Source organism: Phoenix dactylifera, chromosome 15 (assembly GCF_051530095.1).
Source record: "Phoenix dactylifera cultivar Ajwa chromosome 15, Ajwa_hap1_PhDact_Kaust_v1.1, whole genome shotgun sequence".
NCBI lineage: Eukaryota > Viridiplantae > Streptophyta > Magnoliopsida > Arecales > Arecaceae > Phoenix > Phoenix dactylifera.
The window spans coordinates 23281197-23306428 of record NC_143204.1 but is presented as its reverse complement, the minus strand read 5'-3'; the positions used below and the strand labels follow the sequence as shown (position 1 = coordinate 23306428).

Sequence of the window (25232 nt, the reverse complement as noted above, 5' to 3'; positions counted from 1 at the left end):
GGCTTCCTGTAATTTATTACAATCAAACTTCCATAAAACTAATCATACCCTATTTCTGCAATCTAATGAATCTGTGATAACTGCTATTAATTAGTCAGGTTTTCTGCAAAAATAAAGAAATAACTAAATAATTGTCAGGTACAAGAATGCTATTGATTCAAGATATTAATGAAAGTTATACACCTTAAGAGGATGTGAAAATTAAGCAAGTCCCATGCTGCTCCTTCTGAGTTCTCACAATTTTTTTCCCCAGTATTAGGTACAGAGAAAAGGGGTCAATATCTCGGATGAAAGGGATTCATGCTTTCAAATTCATTCTATACTAAGATTGATGGAATCCAACACCTTTATATATATATATATATCATCTTGCAAAATGAGTGATATTTGTATACTTACCATCCAATTAATTTGGCCTTTGTCATTTGTTTGACGAGTTGCAAACCATGATGTATATTTTAGCAATCACCACATCTCATTTGGCTTTCTTATCCACATCAAATATGAAGAATTGTTTGCATAAGATTATGTGAACGTAGCCAAGCTTTTTGAACAGTTTTTATGATCACAAAGAGATAATGGTTATTTCCAATTAAAGTGTTTATGGTTACATCATTTTTCATGCCATCTGAAACCAAATAATCCATACTAAATGACAATATTAGAACCCCTTTGCAATCAGTGCAGATTTACAAATAAAGAGAAGATACCTATACTTATGTTTGTGGATATTAAGCAATTCAAATCAAGAAGCCTTGGAAATTAGCAAACCATCTTGTTCGGCACAAATGCTGATAAACAAAATGGAAGTTGAGAAGTAAAGGTGATTAGAACAACCAGTCACAATCTTATCGAAAGCAACAAGTATAGACTGATGACAGTCTTCACTAGAAATAACATTGGGGAAGAAAGAATGAATTCTTGCAGACTACTCAATATAGCAATATGTGGCAAAAGTTAGTGGTTGCTGACGCTTATCGCACCAATTCGCAATCCAATTCCATGGAAAACAATGAATCATGGGGTATTTTATGAATATGGTATGCGTGTAATCAAAGGAAAATCCACATGGGAGAAACGCGATGATCTTTAGCCTAAAGATAATGATAGTAAGAAACAAAATGATGAAGCTGCGCCATTTGTAAGTTAGGCGGAACGATCAACCTTGATATGCATTACATATTGCAAGTATGACGCTAGATGAGATCAGTCCAGTTGTCAATATTTCAAACATTGGATTGTTAAATCAGTGACCGCCATCGTTGGTGCCAATTCTGATCCAATGCATCGATCGATTATTCTCAAATTTTCTAGCTCGGATTAAGGTTGCTAGTTGTAGGCAAAGAAAAGTTATTATTGAAGTACAGAACCATTCTCAAAATCCTCAACCATCAGCATCACACTCCCTTGTTTACTTTCTTATGTTTAAGTAGCACCAAGCAATTCTTAAATTCTCATTGTATACATGGTGCACAACACCAAAAGGTAATCTGATGAGAAACAGAACCTTCATATGTCAGGCTTCATGATTCCATTGCTTTTTCACAATAGTAGTAGAGTCCACGGCTCAGAAAGAATTTAAAAAGAGTTTGAAAGATCCTAATTAATTTTTATACATTTTTTTTCAAAATTTTCTATTAGCATAGGATCAACTAACCTGCCTTTGCTTCTTTTTTTTTGGTAAACGACCTGCTATTTATTGAAATATCCTTTGGTAGTCAAGGTCTCACGCTGGCTATCCATATGAATTCACAGGTTTCTTGGCTGTACACCAGTGCCACCTTTGGTCTTCATAAGCCACACATCAACTACCAACAATTAATCAATCTACCATTTTCTTCCTAATCTATTCGATAAACTGAAAAATTCAGTGATCTCTTCACTCCTAGCATAGTTCATTGCATTTTGAATTTACTTTGGCAATTTGAATACTTAGTTTTATTGTTTTTTCAGTTTTTTGCGTAATGAGGTGTTGATGTCGTAACTTCTGGTTCCATCTGCATTGCCTCCTAATCACTAAAGATCAACTTCTCTTACAATATGTGTTCAAGAACCGTGTGGAATCCTTGTTTGGGCTTTCCCCCCCACTAGTACTGTTGTGATGAATGAACCATTTGTTTATAACAACTTGGTCAGTTCAGCTTGTTGGGCAAAACAACTCTAGCAAATAAAGTTTTTGGTAGAAAATGTTTTTATTTATTTATTTTAAGCAAAACGGTGAACTAAACCGAGCAAAAACCTTTATTTTCTAGTGGTGTATGACATTGAACATAAAACAATTAGGGGGTCAACCAAACAGTATAATGCAATCCATCCATGTTTAGGAGCTCACCATAGTTGTCATGAAATTAAAGTCCATCAAAAAAGACTCCTATCTACCTTTCTGTCATTAACTTCCAATTTTAGCAACTAGTATTAAGTATATCCACCAGAGTGGTCCTGTTTAGGGCATTGACAACCCTATCTAAAAAGTGGCAGACGTTGTATATAACCTCAAGGTACAGAGTTCGTTGGATGTCATCCTCTGTTGGCCTCTCTAAGGATAAGAACTACTAATTCGAGGTTGGTTTTCTACACACAATGGCTTGCAATTCTGCAAGGGGATAAGATATAGAGTATTATAAGAATAATGCATGATGTGATGGGGTTTGCAGTTGCTCCATGCAAATAGGTTTTATTTGTTGGGAGGAAATGAATCACTCAACTTTTCTGGATATAAGTCTTCTTAGTTGCCCAAAATATTGGTCAAATTGCCAACACTTTATAGGAAACAAAGTGCTCCTTAGTTTTGTTAATCTGTCGGTAGTGTTGAGAGACATAAGGCAGGGGAAGATTAAATAAAGCCAGATGTCCGCTGGAGGAAGCTATCATGCATGAAGGGACTAAAAGTAGATCTTTTAAATCTGTTTTGTCCTAACTAAGCCATGTCTGCTGTGGGTTTTAGGGTGGATGGGACCATCATTAAGTTCTTTTTCGAGTGAACGATGTTCATTCACCATTCCGCCAGCATCTCTAGCTCCCTTTGATGCGATCAGTGTTACCATATGGGTTCCGATCTATGATAGGATTGTAATGCCAATACCAAGGAGGTTCCCTGGCAAGGAAAGAACTTCTCGGAACTGCAGAGGATGGGTATTGGCCTATACATATCTCTATGAGCAATGCCAGCAGCAGCACTGTTGGAGACCAAGTGTTTTTTTTTTTTTTTTGGCTCAAATAGATGATTCATACCATTCTAGTACGGACATATCCAAAAGATTAAAAGACAACAAATTCCAGCGCGCTCTAGGCAGCTCCCTCTTTTCGACTCAAAGGGCATCTCCGAAGTGGTTGGCCACATACAACGCCACCCAGTCCGCAACCCCTTTGGCCTCTCTGTACACGTGTCTGGCCTGAAAGGTCACATCGCCATAGCCCAGATGTCTGGAAGCAAGGGGTGGTATCCGCACGTATCGCTGACGTCACATTGGATCTAGCCAATCACCGGAGGAGACGCAGTGTTTGAACATTGCAACGGCTGAGCACTTGGAGCACCAAAAGGTGGCAGTTCCATTGAGCATATTGTGGCAGGTACCTCTGTATTTCTTGGTGGGAGCAGCAGAAGTATTCACATTAACCGGGCAGCTTGAGTTTTCCTCTCACCAGTCTCCTGATGACATAAGAAGTCTCTGCAGCAAACTCTCACTTTTCACAACTGCAATGAGGAATTATCCAAGTTCTTTAATTCTGGCAGTTGTTACGCCTATAACAACCCGAGGAGGCCCGGATGGATTCATGATAGCTTAAATGGAGGGCTTCTTGATTGCTTCTCCTGGCTTCCAGCTGGGTTCAGTTCCTTGAACCCTCTGATTTATGTTCGCTGTGCCTTGATGTACAGAAGCAAGATGACTTGCTGAATTCCAATTTGGTTTATAGCAATTTCAGAACATGCTCAAACTTGGACAAATGTTGTGCCATTCACAGTTCTACGTGGTCCTTGGGCTTGAGTATCGTTCCTAATTAATGAGTCAACATAATTTTTTTTTATTTCATGACGCTTCTATTGGTGCGTACACCACAAGAGTTAATAGAAACTTTTTTCCTCGGGTGCTACCTGCACAGTTCATGTGAGGACCCGTGTGGACGTATGTTTAGTCCCACATTGGTTATTCGTTGGGTAGATCTTGGATACTTATACAGGATCAAGGAACCCAAATAATACCTTCCGGCTAGCCATTTTGGGTGAGGTCCTGGGTTGTTACAAATGATATCAGAGCGGACCCGGCCCATAACCTATGTGGACTAGGGGACACTGCAGCACAGATCTATTGGAGCTGACCACGGGCTGATCGTGGTATTTGTTATTAGATTCAAATGGATTGGAACTCTTAGTCTGACGAGGACGTCAGGACTTGAATAGGGGGAGTATGTGAGGACCCATGCGGGCTTGTGTTTAGTCCCACATTGGTTATTCGTTGGGTAGATCTTGGGTACTTATACAAGATCAAGGAACCCAAATAATACCTTCTGGCTAGCCATTTTGAGTGAGGTCCTGGGTTGTTCCAGTTCATGCTTGTGGTGGCTGAGCTTTAGACGTTGAGTGTTGACATACGGAAACTAGGCAGTGTAATTCCCTGTAAACTGTTACCCGATGTTTGTACATGTGAGCCTCCGAAACTTATTATGGAGATACGGAATACCATACGTAATAACCTAGATTTTTGGGCTTGTGGGCTGGCCCGGAGCGGTCAAGCCCAGCCCGAATGCACCCAACCCAATTTTTGTGGGCTTGTGGGCCAGCCCGAATAGGCCAGACCCAGCCCGATCGTGCACAATGGTACGATGTAGGCGAAGAAGAAGACTCTTCCTCCTCCGATTCCGACAGAGTCAAAGACCTCCCGAGAGCAATCCGAGTTCGACTCGAACTCTAGGATCTCAGCTATTTAATTCTCGTCCTTCTCCTTGGATTTTCTTTACTGGAATCATCGAGAATAGCTGCCGATTCCAAGTTCTCTTTTCGGGCTTTCTTCCTTGATTCTTCTCTGGATAGAGCCGCCGGAGGCATCGCTGATCTGAGGTAAGAATCCTTCATCCTCTTCTCTTTTTCTTTACCGTCTTGGCCTTCGTTCACGTTGATTTAAGCCAGCAAATTAACAGAATACCTTCCGAAATAGGGGTGCCCTTTTTCGACATTATTGTTCCACGTTTCACTGCCCCCAACTGCCGGATTCGGTCGGGTTTCGCTGCTGTCTAGGACCCCTGAAAATGTGTGGCTGTCAGTTAGGAAGTTAGCCATGGTTCGGGCCAAGTTGCCATGGATCATCCTCCACCCTTTTTGGGATCTTCTTCTCTTCTTCTTTATGCCGGCCGGCCACCATCGCCGGCAAGGCAGCGACCGATGGGCCACCTTAGCCACCGTCGTCGGGGCTGGCCACCAAGGTTGCCGCCCCTTCTGATCCAACGAGAAAAGAGAGAGACGAGCTCTCCCCTATTTTGAGAAGAAAGAAGAGAGACACTCTCTTCTTTCTCTCTCCTCTCTCTATTTTCTCTCTCTTGGTGTCTCTCTCTAGTTGACCTAGGAAGATGGTAATAGGGTCTTGGGGGACCTGGTGAAGGACCTTTGGTGGACGCCAATAAACTGTTTAGGTTACTAGTCCACTATTTGACTTTCTTTTGATAATCGAGTTTAATTTTGTAGAGGGAGAGTCATATGATTGGGGTACTATGCACTCCAGCTTGTAGACCCTGAAGTGGGTCAGTGGTCATTATGTTTAATCAATTTTTGATAGAGGTAAGAATCCATGTACTTGAATCACCATATATATATATATATGTGTGTGTGTGTGTGTGTTTATTGGTTTGTATCGTTGGATTTTATCGTGAGTTTTGTATTAGTTTGGTATATGATGATATGCTTTTATATGATTTTCTATACAGATATATTTATGTGGTTATTATATGTATCAGATGTTGAGAATATAATTATATGAATAAAGATGCATTGAAATTGAGATAAATTCATTGTATGGTGGATCATATATGGTTTGGACTAACCTCGTTATAGTGCAACCATGGACTATAACGTGGGATTTAAAACAAACTGGTAAGAAAACAGAAGCTTTAAAACAAGATAGAAGAGAGCACCACACCAAAAAGGAAGGCTGATTAGCTGGATGAGCTTGCAACGGTAAGGAGAAGAGCTCTGAAACTTCGCTGTCATAAGTCCACATGCAGAGGTCTGAAACTTTTTGAAGACTAAAGATGAAAGCTGAGCTCTGAAATGGCTGGGCAAAACTCCAAGTAAGAGGCAGGTGTCCTCCCAAATGGCTGCGAAGAAATTGCAGCTTGAGAGCAGGTGATCTATAGATTCGGAGGTACGTTGACTTGGCAAAGTACACACCCGCCCAGATGTCTCCCTAGTTTCTTGCCCAAAACATCCCGAAGGTTTAACCTTTTCTTTCTCTTCCAATACAACCAGAGAGAAAATTTCACTTTCTAAGTCTCGCTGAGGTTCCAAAGGGATGATGGAGATCTACATTTGATCCCTCAGGTGTTGAGGAATTGATAGTAGGAAGCTGTGGTGAAGGTTGCTTTGCTGCCCAATTTCCATACAGCTCGATCTTCCTTCCAGTTTAGAGAAACCGAAGCAATCAGAGATGAAGGAAGAGAGATTTTGTGGCAAGCTGATCATCCAAGTCATGGTTCAAGCATTGAAGAACTCCGCCACAAATCTATTCTTCTTTCGGCTAAGAGAGTAGAGAGAAGGGAACATCACGTGTAGAGATGCATCGCTTAACCAGTTGTCCTTCCAGAACATTGTTCCCTGACCCTTCCTAGTCTAAAAGGCTAGAAGAGCATCTCCGTGAAGGCTTCTAAGATTTGAACAATTTAATTTTTTTCTATGATAAGCTAGCTCAATTTACCTTGTCCAAATATCCGACCCTTTTGTGAGGAATCGCCAACCCCGGTTAGCAAGAAGGGAATTGTTGAACTAGTTGATATCTTTAGCACCTAAACCTCCTTCTTCCTTCTGTAAGCAGACGGTCTTCCAATTGACCTCACAGAGAGCTCATGGGAGTTTGATGAATATGTCCAAAGGAAGGATCTCTGATACCGATCAATTCTCCTGCTAACCCAATCTGGGAGCTTGAGCAGAGATACGAAGTAGAGTGGGAGAGAAATGGTGACCAAATTAATCGAAGTAAGCCTTCCACCAAAGGGAAGATACTTGGGTTTTCAAGTTGCAAGTTTGCTTTCAAAATCTTTGTAGACGCACCATCCAAGCTTTCTTTGTAGGTTTACCACCACCTAAAAGAAAGCCTAAGCCACACTGCGCATTTCGGCATCTGCATCCAGTTGAGGAGATTGAGGAGATAGAGCTCTTTTGAAAGCTTATGGATATCCCTAGGATTAATTCAAAGTAGCAGAGGATCGCTGATCATCTTCAAAACTGCACAAAAACTCTTTTCAGCCTGGAAAAGACCAAAGCATCATATAGCATTAAGAGTAACGTCCAGCCCTCCCCCAGCCATCAATAGGTAAGGCAGCAAAGATTTATACAGGTAAGCTTGAAGAATTATTCAGTAGGGTGCGCTCAGCAGTAACGCAATGCTATCGTCTTATCACAGGCATAGAAATCTCAACTGCTGCTGGTATTGATGGTCAGATATCAAATTTTGGGATGCAAATTACTTTGAAAAGTCTTGTCATTATGGTGAATTCTTCTAGTCTTCACTATTGCAAACTGATGCTTAGGGATGCTATGAGTTGGCATCTTGCAGAGCAAGGAGTTAATCCAGAAAACAACTTGATGATCGACAATTTTAGTTTCTTTCATTTGCTCCCCTGTTTAATCCAACAAAAAACTATATGGTGCTCAATTAGCTACATGTTTCATATTGATACATTTGGTTTTTGTGGGCATCTTCCACTCCCTCTTTATTGCACCAATTCCCATCAATTACACAAATGACAACTTACCTCATCCGTGCCATACGCTGAATTAGTTGCTGCTTGATTGGGAATTTATGTTGCTATTACAGAGTTTCAGGCGCAGAAGTTATGGTTCGAAGGGGATTCTTTCACTGTGGTCAAATGGATATCTCACCCATCCTCTGTTAGACGTCATAATCTGTCTTTGTTGCATGACATTCACAGGTGGATCAAAACCAGGTGCCACTGTACGGGATCTCATCCTTATCATCGAAAAGGTAATCAAGCAGCTGGATTTCATGGCACATTTGGCTTTAGCAAGGGATTGTGATGTTCAGTTTTCTGATCTTTTACCTCCTCAGTTGGCTGTTATCTTAAAGGCTGATTGCAGGAATGCATCTTTTAATCGAACAAGAGGATGACTATTACTCTCATTATGCATATGTAAGTTGCTTCTTACTTAAAATTATCTATGTTGTTCTTCTGCTCTCTTTTCTGTCTTTCAGGTGGGCTGTCCTTTGTATCATAAGGTTGAACACTGTTTGCTAGGAGCAGGGTAGGTGTCTGATGATTTTTATCAGGGCCAACTATGTGTGTTCTGGGATAGTGTGTATCCTATTTTAGGTGCTGCTATGTGCTGGTTACATTTGAGGCATTATAGTTCTGAATTCTTTTTGGCATAGTTGCTCTTTGGGAGCACTTCTTTCAGGATGATGCACTTTGTATCGGTTCCCAGACCTATACTGTTCTCACTCCTTCAAGTTATCGGGACTTTGCTTCAGTGCCTGCTAAGTGGATATCTCAGCCACCCTTTCTCCCATCAGGATGCATACTGGGCCATGGAAACACTCTGCATCTCTGCATGGCTGTTGCCTATAATGACAGTGTATGCATTGTGGGTTCTCTTGGATTTTACTTACAACAGTGGACAATCATTTTGCTGGTTTATTCTATTTATGCTCATTGCTCCTTGCTTTTTTGCTATGGATGTGTGGGCCTTAATTGTTATCATCTGGAATCTTTAGCAGCCAATGAGCATCCCAATGCAGTTATCTTTGATTACAGTCCCTGCATGATGCACCAAGTTGCTATCCTTCATTGCCACACTCACTACAAGATCATGTGTTCTTCTGCTTATGTTATAATATTCAATGCAATTTTGTGGTCGTTTCAGTCATTCAGCAACTGGTTTCATCTGGATTCTCAACACTTCTGTTATCCTCCTGTGGCAGCTTTAGACCTCTGGCTTTCTTACTGGCTGCAGAGGTTGATTTACTATGGGCTTATTATATCACTGTACCAATCTTTACCTTTCATCTTTACGTATCTGTCCCTGTCATCTACTTGTGCTACGTTGTTACAATGCTCTACTTACAGTCAGAGGTCCACCTTGTGCACTTTAATGCTGATCTCTGTATTGGGGTAGGCTTTTAGTAAGGATTTTGTCACTGTTACTTTAACACTATAAATAAAAGTCTTACCTCCCTATTTTACCAAAAGAAAGAAAATTACACAAATCCCCTCTGCCACACGGCGAAAGGACATCTTTGTATCCATGGAGCAGCCCGGTGGCATAAATGTTTTGTTTGACTTCTGACCAATTGGAAGTTAGGTGTATCTGCTAGTCTATTATTATGAAGGAAACAAGCTATTTTTTTTCGAATCCGTAGAAGAGAAAGTCATGGGTTCGAGGTTCGCATGACGTATTTCTAACAATATCAACTTGGATTACCATTCTTTGTTGCTTACTGACCCGTGAATATTTTTTTTTTCCCCCTAGAACCAGGATAAGACAAAGCTCGAGTCAAAACACATAAGAGCCAGGATTTAAGTCCTCATCATTGATATAAACATCGAATGATTTTTACCAGTTAAATTAATTGGCATCTTTATATAAATATTTTTATAATTATTTTTTTCATTAGAATGATAAATATTTTTCATGGCCTTGTTGATTCTTTTATCGTCTTGGATCTTGAAAAGTCCTCATAAAATAATAGAAAATAACTTGATATCAGACCCCAAACACACACGCGAAAAATGGGCCCCAGGCCTCACAACACTTGTGCTCCCGGATGAAAGAAGGTTTTAGTTTGGAAGAGAAGACCAGGAAGCGCTTGTTCTATTTTCTTGCTTTATTCGTACTCGTTGGATGTGAGGCGCCGTTGAGAGAGAGAGAGAAAGTGATTGATTTTTAAAATATCTTTTGTACCGGTTGGAAGCCAATTTGGAGGACGATGGCGTGGCCTTTGAAGATTCCCATCGCTGTCCCGTCTATAATTACCTCATCGTCGTTGAAGTAGATTCATCCCAAATCGGGATTCCTTCTATCCCCTCTCCCACGCCTCCCCCTATCCTCCCCAACATCTCTCTCTCTCTCTCTCTGGTTTCGATCCATGGGCTCTCAGGAGGAGGAACAGAGATCCCTATTGGAAGACGGGCTCTTGACAGAGGTTTTTCTATCTCTTTTTTGGCTTTAAATTCTTATTTTTCCGCTCGAATTGATGGGAAAGTGGTCCAAGGCATCACCTTGCATTTGCTTCTGGATTCAGGGGTACTAAATACTGGAAGTTCCTCAATGGATTTCTATATGTATGACTGCTTCATTGTGTTATGATCCTTCTGATGGAGATTTGGGGACAACTTAAAACCTTGTTTGATGAGTTGTGATTTTGAGCTATTAATTTTTTTAAGATCAAGATTGGACTAAGTCCATATTTCTAGCTATTAATTGGTTTTGGATTACGGTGAATCATAATGGACTTGGTTACATCAACATCTCCGACTTCGGTATGGCGTGATTTGTTTGCCTGTAGTCTGAGGTCACTGAAAAAAAAATGAACTTTATTTGTGCTTGATGATCCTGATTGGTTCTTTTTATTTGTTATATATATTTGCTCGGCTAATTGTTTGATCGATCAGGTTTCTGCGTTTGTAATGTTCGGGCTATTTTTTGGGATATCAAAGAGGCAGATTCGGTGTGATTAGTGAAAAAACCAAAACTGAAATCCACTGGCACCCCATGAAACCGAAACCGAACGATTTTTGAATAAAAACCATAATGGCCACCACAAAAAAATCGTAAAACTGAAACCGAAATCAAAAAACCGAAAACCGATTAACTTTTCTTTTATTCATTTCAAAACTTTCATATAAATTAAAGATATCATCTTTATTTTTCATAATATAATTTATAGCAACTCATCTAATAAATATATCCAAAAATGATAACACAACTATTCTCATGAAGTTAGTAATTTGGATTTACACTTAATATAAATGGTATTAAGGGTATTCAATATCGGGTATTCTCGATTTCGAGTTAGGTTTTAAGTTCAGTGTTAGGCTCAGCATTAGGTTTGATTTCGGGTCAAGGAATCACTAAAACCATATACGAAATCGAAACCAAATGGTTTTTAATTTTTAAACCCATCACTGAAACCATCCTCATTTAATTTTGGTTAAGACCGTCCCGTTTGGTTTGGGAACGGGTAAAATATTCAGGTATGCATTCCTATCGACATTCCTAGGTATTCTTTTCCAAAATAGAAAAGAAAAAGGTAGCATTTAGAAGTTGACAATGTTTCAGAGCTCAGACATCAGTGACTTCAGTACAGAATGGACAGCTTTAAAGCAACTCCTATAACTTTCCTAAGTAGATGAATGGATTTGGACCAATCTGTTATAGTTTGCAGATGCAGGGCAAGATCATACTCAGATATCAGAAAATTTAAGTTAAGATAGAATAATGTGAAAGTCCTGATCTTTTAAACATTTTGGAAATTAGGTGCCACTGGTAGTGCAATACTAATTAACATGCAATCTAGCTGGCGAAATTGATGTGATTTGTTTGTTTGCATTGGTTTGTGTAGGATGTAAACCTGTTTCTTCATGATTCATTGCCAAGGTGTTGCAATCAGGATTTGATTGTGCCTGAGTTAAGTGTAATATTTCGTACAAGTTTTCTGTATTTTTTTCCTGCAACTTTTGAGTATACTTAATTATCTGCATATTAAGAGGCATAATATAAGCAAAGGTCACATGATTTATAGTAGTAAAAGCAAGCGATGTTGATTTTTTAGTTAAAGGTGGAAGCACTTAGAAATAAATGTATTGAAAGTAAGTAATTTAATGGAAGCTTGAGAGTTGAATTGGGGTGAGATATGGTGTTGAAAGACATATTCAGGTGGTATGGTCATGTGTAATGAAGACCAGAAGAGTCTCTTGTAAGAACTAGAATCAAATATGTGTGAAAGGTCTTAAAGTAGGAAAAGATACCTACATAAACCTGAATGGAAGTTTCAAGAAATAATTTGAAAAAGTTTCCATTGATCAAGGATTCAACCTTTGGTGTGAGCATATAACCAAGAAGGATTGACAAATCTGAACCCATATAGATGGAAACATCCTTGTTGCATTCAATTATGATTATTTATAGGATCATATCTGCAAAACCAATGATCAGAATGGTTCTGGGTACTTGTGAAGATTGACTACAACTTTGTAAGAGAATGACTTGGCAGAGTAATTGTGAGGAACCTTTTAGCGGACCCAATGATCATCTTGCAGATTGAATGTTGAAGGCATTCATATGCAACTTATTTTATTATAAGTTTGAACGATAGATTGATATAATTCAACTCAAATAACACCAGACTGATATCCCTTGGATAGAAAGGTAAATTAATTAGGCAATCAGTTACCTAATGCTACTCACATTAGCTGCTTTTCAAGTAACTATATTAATGCTTTTTTCCAACATCGATCACTGGGAAAAGATCATTGTCAATAATTCTTGTAGATATAAACATTTGTCTTGCAAACTGCAAAATCTGAGCATGAGGTGCAGTGTTGATATTACTCTCTGAATATAAGGTTCAAGACAACTCATAAAGTCAAAATTGTATAAAGTCTAATTTTAAGCTCTTCATTATGCTTTTAAAATTCATAATTATTCCCGTATCTGATTATTTTTCTACAAAGATAATATCCACATGGTTGATGTCTGACCTTTGATTTGTAGAATGAAAATGGACCATATACTGGAGATGGATCAGTTGATATTCATGGAAATCCTGTCTTAAAAGATTGCACAGGCAACTGGAGGGCATGCCCTTTCATTCTAGGTTGTAACACTATCTGAAACTGTTCAGCTTATTATGTATCAGCTATATATGTTGTCATTGCTTATGATTGAGCACCCAATTACAGGGAATGAATGTTGTGAGCGTTTAGCCTACTATGGAATATCAGCTAATCTTGTCTCTTACCTCACAAAAAACCTACATGAGGGAAATGCTTCTGCTGCAAGAAATGTCACAACTTGGCAAGGAACCTGCTACCTGACCCCCCTGATTGGAGCTATATTGGCTGATGCATATTGGGGAAGGTACTGGACAATTGCAGTATTCTCTACAATATATTTTCTTGTAAGTATAACCGATTCCCTCTCTCTCTTTTTCTCGGTTTGAGTTAGCGAGTGCAAAATCCTGATTGGCTATATGTTCTATTATTTGATTTGTGATCCAATTTTTTTTAGCTCTGGATTGTGCTTGAGTGCACATGATCTGCTTTACATGCATTCCACCAACATTCTTCAATTGGTAGATGAATGATGCTATTTTTCTGAATGTAGGGGATGGGTACACTGACCCTTTCAGCTTCAGTTCCTGCTTTTAAGCCTCCATCCTGTGTAGGACCTGTTTGCCCAGGAGCAAGTGCAGCTCAATATGCTGTTTTCTTCCTTGGTCTCTATCTGATTGCATTAGGGACTGGTGGAATTAAACCTTGTGTTTCCTCCTTTGGAGCTGACCAATTTGATGATACTGATCCAAAAGAGAGAGTGAAGAAGGCATCATTCTTTAATTGGTTTTATTTTTCTATCAACATTGGTGCTCTTATATCCAGCAGTTTTCTTGTCTGGGTGCAAGACAATTGTGGCTGGGGCTTGGGCTTTGGTATTCCTACTTTGTTTATGGGCCTAGCCATTATAAGCTTTTTCTCAGGCACCTCACTTTATAGATTTCAGAGACCAGGAGGAAGCCCTATTACAAGAATGTGCCAGGTGGTCGTGGCTTCTCTTCGCAAGTGGAAGGTAGAGGTTCCGCATGACAGTTCTCTCCTATACGAACTAACTGCTAAGGCCTCAGCAATTGAAGGGAGTCGAAAACTGGAGCACAGCAATGAGCTTATGTACATTTCTCAACTCCTCAAAAGTTTTTTACAGTAATTGATTTTTAAATTAAGGTTTAAGCTGCACATTCTGTTCTTAAAATACATTATAAGAGCTTTCTGGCCATGTTATGTTATACATCTTACATCAGCTCCTTAAGGTATCCCTGAGTCAGGCAGGATGTACATCCCTAGATTTATAAAGGGCTATTAGAACCTTGTCTAGAGATCCTTGCATATAAAAATTTGGTTTGGAATCATGCACTAGGAGGTTCTTGCATTTTGTATCTGTTGAGTATGTCTTGAGTTTACACCAGAAAAGCAAAAAGGGACCTTTTTCCCAAAGCACAGAGCAAGTGAAGCGGGTCCAAATTGACTTACTCTATTTCATATTCATATATATATATATATATATATATATATATATATATATATATATATATATATATATATATATATATCCTAAAAAAGGATAACAATTGAGTGTTCTAGAGATTGGGTGTATTGGGAGCTAGGGTTAGAGAGAAAACCTTGTATTCCGCAATCTTTAGTTTTCTATAGTGAAACATTTGTATCATCTCTGCCCATGGATGTAGATTAATAGACCAAACCACATAAATATTGTATATTCTTGTTTTTTCTCTTTTTTTTCCCCTTTTTGTTTCATTATTATCCCTACTTGATGAAACAATGTCCAATCCTTTTTAGAATTTATAAGCTATCAATAACGGTCAGTGTTCAAGAGAATTAATTGATTCCTAAATCATAGGAGAAAGTGAATTGTAAAATTAGATCATGAACTGTAGGAGGAGTTGTTGAAAGCAGGAGTTGTTGAAAACACTTCAAAAGACTGACAAAATAATTTTCCCAAGTATATTGTTGATAGGATTTACAAAATTGTTAAATATTTCAGTCTTGCTATTTTCTAAAGGATTTTGCATCGCAAGTTTCTATTTCTTGGTTCAAGAGATTATAAAATAGATAAGTTCTCAGCTGAAAGAAGCAAATTTTTGGTAGCTATATTTTCACTTCATATACAAGTAATATTCTACTATTACATATAACCTGATCCTGAATAGGTTTATTACTAGATTTACTTTAATGGGATGTGCTGAACAACCATTTGTCATTATGTGATTTATGTCAGCTAAAATTTAATACAAAACTTCTTTCCTTTTATGTTTTCATTGAATCAAAATGAACTTTGAAACACGGATCGTTATTTTCAGTAAAAATATAATGATTATATAAACTGTTGGACATGATGAATCTTGTAAATTTTTATTTTCAGGAAGTGGCTATCTTTTTTTTTTGCCTTCAAATGGTACAATAATTTCACTTTTCTTCATATGCTGCATGTTGAACTGTGCAATATTGATGAACATCTACTGCAGATTTCTCGACAAGGCTGCTACTGTTTCAGAGTTTGATGAGAAGACCGAAAGCTTCTTTAATCCATGGAGGCTCTGCACAGTCACTCAGGTGGAAGAACTGAAGATATTGGTGCGCATGTTCCCTATCTGGGCCACCACCATTGTGTTCTCCGCTGTTTATGCACAGATCTCTACCATGTTTGTCGAACAAGGGATGGTTCTTGATACTACAATTGGTTCATTCACCATTCCTCCTGCATCTCTATCTACATTTGATGTGATCAGTGTTATAATATGGGTTCCAGTCTATGACAGGATTTTTGTGCCAATAGCAAGGAGATTCACAGGCAAGGATAAAGGCTTTTCAGAACTACAGAGGATGGGTATTGGCCTGCTCATATCTATTCTAGCAATGGCAGCAGCAGCGCTGCTGGAGATAAAGCGTTTGAGCATTGCAAAGGCTGAGCATTTGGAGCACCAAAAGGTGGCAGTTCCATTGAGCATTTTCTGGCAGATACCTCAATATTCCTTGGTTGGACTAGCGGAAGTATTCACATTCATTGGGCAGCTCGAGTTTTTCTATGATCAGTCTCCAGATGCCATGAGAAGTCTCTGCAGTGCACTGTCACTTCTCATAACCGCACTGGGTAACTACCTAAGTTCTTTTATTCTGACCATTATAACATCTGTAACGACCCGAGGAGGAAAGACTGGATGGATTCCTGATAACTTAAATGAAGGGCATCTCGATTACTTCTTCTGGCTTCTAGCTGGGCTCAGTTTTCTAAACCTTCTGGTCTATGTTTACTGTGCCAAGAGGTACAAAAGCAAGAGGGCTTCTTGAATTCCATCTATGTTTTGTTGACTTTAAGAAATTTCAGAGCATGCTCGATTGTGCACAAATGTTGTGTCATCCACAATATATGCAGTCCCATTTTTAACCATGTAAAATATTCCCCCTATATGATGCTTTAGACTGGGACAATTGTATCATTATATAAAATTGGTGTTTTTTTTTTGTATGGGTGTGTGTGTGTTTTGTTTGAGCAAATACCCAGTATGTTGAATACTGGACCTCCTCCATGAGCAAGCCTTTGGGGGAGGGGTGCTAACCACTTGGGCTAATAATTGTATTGGCTAATAAGTTGATGTATTTTTTCTTGCATGATGCCTCTTTCAGTGTATACCTAGAAAGGTTAGCTGAAACTTCTTTCCTTTAGTTACTCGTGGAATTCATGGTTGTGGTAACTGAGGTTTAGTCATGTCGACAAGTCAGAAGAAGGCTGTGTGACCCCCTGTAAATTGTTAATGGTCATGCTTGTGAGCCTTCAAATCTTATTTTGGAGACACAGAAAGCCATCTAGCACCAAGATTCAAGGTGACACAACAAAATTGTATACAGGGAGGTTTGATGGATGATTATTCAAAAGTGTGCACTTAGCAGTAAGGTGATACTATCTTCTGGATGTGAGCATAGAAATCTGACTGCTGCCATTATTTTTGTGTGCATATTTAAACCTTCTGTTGTAAATGATGTCAGAAGCCTTGCCAGTTTGGTGTAGTCTTTTAGTTTTCAATATTGCATAGGGATGCTGATAATTGGCATAGGAAGCAGTGTTTTTTTTTTTTTAAATGCTAAACAAGTCGTAGGGTTAATAAGCCAAACTAGCATTTACGCAAGGCATGGTGGAAATGTCTCTTTTTGTTCACTATAGCTAGCACTCTGGCATTGTGCAAAGCAATGACTAGGTCTATAAAATGTGTTTGATGGAAGGTGATGACTTGATGATTGAGATTTTTTTTCTTCTTTTAATTCTTTCAATCCAACAAAAGCTAATGTTTACCATTAGTTAAATCTGTCATGCTGACTAGGCTTTCGGCAACTGTATTTTACAAATGGTAGCTATCTACACATTACCTAGAAGGGCAGTAGTGTAAGTACACATCAGTTACAGTATATTATGACAAAATCTTCCACTAGTTCAATTGGAAGGCATTCAATCATAAGATAGGGGCTAAAACAATAGTTACAGTATATTATGACAGAATTTTCTACTAGTTCTATCGGAAAGCCCCATTTGGCAAAGCTGCTGGCAGTAGAGTTTTTTGAAGTAGAGTTTTTATAAAAAGCTATTTGTTATTTAGTAACTACATTTCTAAAGTATTGTGGAATTTTAATATGTGTTTGGCAAGCAAACTGAGAAAGTACTTCTGGTATGATAAAATGATCATAAAGGACATTGCATAGTATTATATAACAGAGTAAAATAAAATATAATATGTATTAATACATAAATATATGATATAGTATAATATTACTATAATGTAATATAATATTATTCTAATATAGTTAATATAATATTGTATACTATAGCATATTAATATAACATAATTTGATATTATATAACATAACATATCAATACATTATGATATAATGTAATATAATCTTATATTTATAGTATAATATAATATTTTGGTTAAGGTTCCTTATTTATTGGGTCTCCTGCATATTTCTTTTTTTGTGCATTATGATATGAAGAGACATATTCTGTAATTATATAATTTTATGATGGATATTTTAGTCTAAAAAAATTTTATAAATCTAAAATAGGTTTTCGATGCATGCTAAAAGTATTTTGGAGCTTCTCCCAAGTAGATGTTTTCAGCTTTCTACAAAGCTAAAACAATTTTTCGATTTTTTTATTCAATACCCCTATTCCATTCAAAAGTATTTTTGGAAGATCGGAAAGTACTTTTTGTACTATCAAAAGCTCTGCCAAATGGGGCCGAAAACATTCAATCATAGCATAGGGGCTAAAACAATGGTGGTTTCAATCCTATTTGAAACTAGCGTACATCAGTTATGGTATATTATAACAAAATCTTCCCCACTGCTGCTAAGCTGTCAAACTTATCCATCTTGGGATTCATGGAATTGAGTTTCTCATCTGGTGGAACTAATCTATAGTTAAGGGGCAAATCCAAGATTTAGGGAAGAAAAGAGGGGCACTCTTCATTCTTCATTCAAACTCATGATTATAAAATTGAGGTCGGGGACCGTGCTAGATGACTCAGCGATTCTACCATACCTTTTTCATGGAATTGAAAACTTGGGATTCATGGAATTGAGTTTCTCATTTGGTGGAACTAATCTATAGTTAAGCGGCAAATCCAAGATTTAGGGAAGAAAAAGAGGGGCACTCTTCATTCTTTATTCAAACTCATGATTATAGAATTGAGGTAGGGGACGGTGCTAGATGACTCGGTGATTCTACCATACCTTTTTCTTTGGATTCGATGTAGTAGAAAGAAAAGGGGTAGAACCATAGCACCCAACACCGTGAACGATGGGGCTCAGAATCATTCCTTTTATCATAACTTCTTTTGAATCAAGCTTGAATATAGCATGAGTACAGTAGTCTCTTTTTCGCTTATATCACTTCTATTTAGACAACCTGGATTAAGGACAATAGAAGATTTCCACTGTCAAACAAACTCGGAGATTTTCAGAGATTTAAAATTATAATTATGTTGGTGGTATTTTAGATTTGTTAGTGTTTTTTTGTCAATGAAAAATATTTTTCAAAAATAACATTTTCATTGCACAAAATATATTTTATCTCATAATATTATTAAATTTTCATGCACACGTCCTCATTCCTCAATGTCTATCGTAGGAGGATCCAAAACATCAAGGTTGAAATATAGCCCGTCCTATATATTCATGCAAGATAGTTTTGACAGAAGAGGAATTGAATTTGAAAGAGAGTATGTGCCATGCAACATGGTGGATAATATGGCAAATGATTTGCTATTAATTCATGGTTTATACATGGGCTCTTATAAGTCATTCTGATAAAATGTATGGAAGGAATACTTCTTGTGATTCTATCACATATATCTATCTAGCTAGTAGTGTTCTACCACCAAAAATGTTCTGGTTCTGAACAATTTTATGTTATGAACCTGGATTAATCAGCTAATTCTAGACGGATGTAGCCTTAGCATGCTGCGATTCTTTTTTTTCGAGGAACAAGCACATCCCCAATTTTATTGAAGAGTATTACATAACTTACAGAGGTAAGAATCTAAAGGATGATGGTATTTACAAGGGGGGGAGGGAGAAGCAAGTTGTAATTCTCAACCATTGAATGGTAATTTATAGAGTTGTAATTCCATCTCCTAGTTCTTATGATTCCAGTATATATTCTTTGTGACTTTTTTCTCTCTTTTTTGGGTTGCTTCAATGGACCCAAAGCAATCAGTTAGCTTCACTGCAAGTAGTCTTCTTCAATTCAAATGTATTCACAATGGTTGAATCTATTGATCTTGGATTAAGCATCTACCGAAGGCTCTTGCCATTTGTATTGCACTAGCATTTGATGAAACTATAATTGATTAGAATTATGTAGCTTCTAGAGATTAATAAAATATCAGCGATCGATATGTTAATACTATGTTGAGTGAAAATCATAGCATATAACATTTTGGATCAATATTAATTTTTTTTTATTAAATAGAGCATATATTTCAAAGAAATTGAATTAGTGAGGAACCAGCACCTATTTAAACTGATCTTTAATTAGTAGAGTGAAATGTATTTTTTAGCTCACATATATAAAATTTTAAAATTAAATTTATATATTTCACTGATTGATGGGATCACAACCGTCCATCAAATACAGTTTTCTCTCGAATAAGTCACGTGCTGAATCTACCTACTTCCCTTTACTTGACCCGCGTTTTTGATAGAGGGAGAGGGTTCGTTTCGGGACGCCATTAGGGCTTTTGGTTTCGATCCATGGAGGACGAGGAGCGATCGCTGTTGGAAGGGCCGCTCTCGGAGGTCTCTCGTTACTTAAAATTGCTTGCTTTCGTTTTTTGAGGGGGGAATAACTTTTCGAGTAGCTTTATGTGATGCTGTTCCATAATTACCATGAATCAATATTTTTTGTTCTTTTCTTATTATTGCTTTTAACCTTGGGAGCATTTGAAATGGTTTTAATCTCAATCTCACTGGATTCAAGACCATGAGGTTTTCCTATTTGGGATGTGATTTGAGGTGGAATAATGTCGAAATCGAGATGCGGCACCGGAGATTGGTCTTAATTGGAGCCTTGAAATGATAACAGAACGAAAATTCGGTTTGTAGAAGAATTTGCCCATTTGTTGTTGGGAAGTGTGCAGCTTTTATCTCGGGATTTCTCAAGTTGAAATTTTTATAATTGTTACTGCAATTCTAATTTTCAAATTGTAAAACTTTGGGAAGTGGATCCTTGTAAAACAGTGTTTGATGCAAGATCTTATTTGATATCGAAGAGAATCGTGTTACTTAAGAGGATGATTGTGTATTCTTTTTATTTGCTTATTAGAGGGCTAAAGAACTTGTTCCTGAGTGGTTGTTAAGCAAATTTGGTAATAGTAATAATGGGCATGACTCATAGATGAGAGATGGCATATTGCAACAGAAGTTTCGGTTTTTCCCCCTTTTTTTTAAGGAAAACTTAGGATCAGAGAGCCTAGCCAAATTTCATTAAGGACACCCTCACAGCTCCCTCCCAGATATTGCAACCGAAGTTCCAACATCCCTTTGAATAGATCCTTTCAAAATTTAACCATTTATAATATGGGATATGGACTTTGGTATAAGTCCCTTTAACACTTTATGGAAGAATCAGATAAGTGTACTGTTTCTAGGAAATTGATTTTGTTATTATTTTGGAGTTGTAGAATGGAAGTAATGGACCATACACAGGGGATGGATCAGTTGACATCAAAGGAAATCCTATCTTGAAGCACAGGACAGGCAACTGGAGAGCATGCTCTTTTATTCTAGGTAGTAACATATCTACTGATCTTTATGCCTTCTTTATTGATCATGTAAAATCCTAAGTAAACAAGTCTATATTACCATGTACATATTTACAGATCTTTGTCCCTTCTTATTAGTTATAAAATCTTATAAAAGATGACTATGTTCCACAATGTTAGGTACTGAATGCTGTGAACGGTTAGCCTACTATGGAATATCAAAAAATCTTGTCACTTATCTTACAACAAAGCTACATGAAGGAAATGTCACTGCAGCAAGAAATGTTTCAACTTGGCAAGGCACTTGCTATCTTACACCCCTAATTGGAGCTGTTTTAGCAGATTCATACTGGGGAAAATACTGGACGATTGCAAGTTTCTCAACTGTATACCTCATGGTAAGTATGTGAAGTATTTGATTCTCTTATTGATTTTGTGCTAGACGAATTGGAGGCTTACCGAATTCAAGATCATCACTTTATGCAATTGATGGCATTTTCTTTGGTTATTGTTAATGGTTGTGGAGGCATATGTTTCTGTTTTTAAATTTTCTTGCCTCTGTTTTCTGTTTCAAGGTTCCTAATTGTTTTTTATATTTCTGCTGTTGTGTTGCCTTTGCTTTTCTCGACCACATTTTCCTAATTGACAAATTATATGCTTTGTACTAAAGGGAATGGTCACACTGACTCTTTCAGCATCAGTTCCTGCTTTTAAGCCTCCTGCATGTGTAGGGTTTGTTTGCCCAGAAGCAAGCTCAGCTCAGTATGTCATGTTCTTTTTTGGTCTCTATATGATCGCATTAGGGGCTGGTGGCATCAAACCTTGTGTTTCGTCCTTTGGAGCTGACCAGTTTGATGATACTGATCCAGTGGAGAGAACTAAAAAGGGCTCTTTCTTCAATTGGTTTTATTTCTGTATCAACATTGGTGCTTTTGTATCAGGCACTTTTCTTGTGTGGGTACAAGACAATTGCGGTTGGGGCTTGGGCTTTGCCATTCCTACTTTTTTCATGGGATTAGCTATTGGAAGTTTCTTCGTAGGCTCGAAAATTTATAGATTTCAGAAACCTGGAGGAAGCCCTATTGTAAGAGTGTGCCAGGTGATTGTTGCATTTGTTCGTAAGTGGAACGTAGAGTTGCCCCATGATAGCTCTCTTCTCTACGAACTATCCGGGAAAACCTCGGCAATAGAAGGAAGCCGGAAACTGGAGCACACCGCTGAACTCACGTACCTCTCTAAATTCCTCTTTGTGCTACATTTTTTCTGTTATTATATACTTAGATTTTATGCAATATGTGCATGTAGAGCTTGAAGTGCTAGATTTTGTGTTACCATAACACGAGAAACTCAAGCAAAAAAGAATAGAAAGGTTACACCATATGGAGCTTTCTTGTTGCTCTTTTCTGGATTGCCACTAGAAGGCTTCCACTAAGAGGGGCAATAGGAATTTAAATGTCAGCTGCCTAATCTTTGTGTGAAATTTCCATGTTACCATGATACTTCCATTGCTAGAATCAGTTGATGATATCCATAAAATATCAATGATAGAGTGGGATGTCTCATAGCTTCTTTTAGGTTGGCATCTCTTGATTCATTTAAAATGAAGGACTACGGTATCATCTATGCATTCATTTCAGTCAAGCTGTATCATGCTAGCATTTGGCATGCTCCACCATGGAAAGAGATAGGAGTCCATAAAGAATGTAATATTTTGCCTCTTCTTTCATTGGGAAATTTGCACCAATTACTCTACACTTGTATAGGGACATGTTTTGAACAAATAAATGCATTGTTTAATTTACAGAAGTCTTTTGCAATGGGTTATTCTAAATATTTGTGTGTGCTATTACACAATTATATTTGGTTGCATATAATTCTTATAGAATCTAGCATCACACAATTATGCTTATATATCAACAACACAAGCTCAAAATTTGCGACAAATGTCTAGGGAGTCACAACAATTTTTAGCACAATAACAGTAAACTATGAGTGTAACACATATATTGCTGGTAATATGGGAAAATTCATAATTTGGCATTTCCACATAGTAGGTGTTTGATTCAGTGCAGAACATCGATGTATTGCCAATTTGTGGATTTGACCACTTTAATATTAGAAAATAATTAAAAAAATGGAGAAGGGCCCTGAACTCTTGGATAGAGATGAGTCTGTTTGGAATAATTGAGCCGTGGGTCCAAACTATACATCCTTGTACCATTCCAATATCTTGAGGGCATGGTATGAATTTTAGGATCGATAAAACATAGATTATCATATATCAATCATTGCTTACATGCGTAGCAACAATGCCCATGCCTATTTCCACTTTATAACAACAACAAATATTCTCAGGAGATTTTATTAAAAGAAATCCATTGTTATCATAAATATCTCTAGGAAAAAAAAATGAAGATGGCATATTGATTTATTGCTAAAGGTGTGCCAATTATTTCTTAATATTTGGTATTTATAGAGCCTTTCATATAATATCTATTATATAACGGCCCTAAAGTGGAATATGTCTACTAAGTATCAAGCATACATGGATAACTTGTTTTTTTAACCATTTAGCTTGGTAATATCATGATATAGACGCTTTAAATAATTATGATATTGGAACAATATCGTGTTAAACATGAAGTATTGAAATGTTTAAATAATTTACAAAATTTAGTTGAAAAATCGTGTTATATTCAAAAAGATGAGATTTCTTGCTATGTTCCTAAATGACAGGCAGCAAATTGAGTAACCATGTTCATGATTTGCTTTATGTCACCTTGTATGAGGAATTTTTCTCTATTTAAAGTGATTTGAGTTTTTCATTTCCAATTCCTTATGATTTCCCTTTAAATCTGCACAGATTCCTTGACAAGGCTGCCGTCGTGTCAAATCTTAATGTAAAACATGAAAATTTCTCCGATCCATGGAGGCTTTGCACTGTCACTCAGGTGGAGGAACTCAAGATACTGGTCAGAATGTTCCCTATTTGGGCCACTAGCATAGTGTTCTCCGCGGTATATGCACAAAACTCCTCCATGTTTTTGGAGCAAGGGATGGTCCTAGACAACCACATTGGTTCCTTTAATATTCCTCCTGCCTCCCTATCAACATTTGATGTTATCAGCGTTATCATTTGGGTTCCAGTCTATGACAGAGTGCTTGTACCACTAGCAAGGAGGTTCACTGGGAAGGAAAGAGGCTTTTCAGAGCTGCAACGAATTGGAATTGGTCTATTCTTGTCCATGCTTGCAATGGCCGCTGCCGCATTGGTAGAGACCAAGCGTTTAGAAATTGCAGAATCTGAAGATTTAATACATCAGAAGGTTGCAGTGCCATTGAGTATTCTTTGGCAGATACCTCAGTATTTCCTTGTAGGTGCTGGTGAAGTATTTACTTGTATTGGGCAGGTTGAGTTTTTCTATGACCAGTCCCCAGATGCAATGCGGAGTCTTTGTAGTGCTTTTGCCCTTCTTACAGTTTCAGCTGGGAGCTACCTAAGCTCACTCATTCTGACTGTCGTTACCTCAATAACAACTCAAGGAGGAAGACCTGGATGGATTCCTGATAACTTAAATGAAGGCCATCTTGATCGCTTCTTCTGGCTAGTAGCTGGACTCAGCTTCTTAAATCTATTCGTTTTTGTTTACTGTGCCATGAGATACAAATGCAAGAGAGCTTCCTGAGTTGGTTTGATTGCAGCGATGGCTTGGATACTGTATTCATTGGCTGGTGTCGGCTATTCCAATGTATTTTGTGGACGCTTGCAGTGTTCAATGGGAAACTCCTGCCTGCAGATTTCAGGCTTTGATGCCTGTAAAATTGTATCTTCCTTAAAGGAAAAAATTGTGTTTATTGAATCGTATTTTCAATGCAACAAATAGTTCATTCTTGCATTTTTACGTAGGAGCTATTTGGTTGCCTGCATTTGCCCATATTTCTGGATGCAAATGCAACTAAAAATAC

At 37.7% G+C, this 25232-nt stretch overlaps 1 protein-coding gene and 1 pseudogene across 2 annotated transcripts; both read left to right on the top strand.

Annotated features, from left to right (window-relative positions):
- Positions 1-9942: 9942 nt before the first annotated feature.
- LOC103705800 (protein NRT1/ PTR FAMILY 8.3-like) lies at positions 9943-16473 on the top strand. Its single transcript, XM_008789658.6, has 5 exons — positions 9943-10364; positions 12935-13037; positions 13123-13340; positions 13547-14103; positions 15477-16473. Exons 1-5 carry the CDS (start codon positions 10308-10310, stop codon positions 16297-16299), a joined length of 1758 nt encoding a protein of 585 aa, XP_008787880.3. The 5' UTR covers positions 9943-10307; the 3' UTR covers positions 16300-16473.
- A 3679-nt stretch (positions 16474-20152) lies between these two features.
- On the top strand, positions 20153-25088 carry LOC103705799 (protein NRT1/ PTR FAMILY 8.3-like; annotated as a pseudogene). The gene is made up of 5 exons (XR_015973502.2): positions 20153-20301; positions 21186-21291; positions 21447-21664; positions 21937-22493; positions 24130-25088. The product of XR_015973502.2 is annotated as a protein NRT1/ PTR FAMILY 8.3-like (transcript).
- The last annotated feature ends 144 nt before the right edge of the window (positions 25089-25232 follow it).

Excerpts from the sequence above, each read along its gene's own strand:
- LOC103705800 (XM_008789658.6), top strand. The coding sequence starts at position 10,308 with ATGGGCTCTCAGGAGGAGGAACAGAGATCCCTATTGGAAGACGGGCTC. Across the intron at positions 10,365-12,934 it reads AAGACGGGCTCTTGACAGAG|AATGAAAATGGACCATATAC; the intron begins GTTTTTCTATCT and ends TTTGATTTGTAG. Across the intron at positions 13,341-13,546 it reads TCTCTACAATATATTTTCTT|GGGATGGGTACACTGACCCT; the intron begins GTAAGTATAACC and ends TTCTGAATGTAG.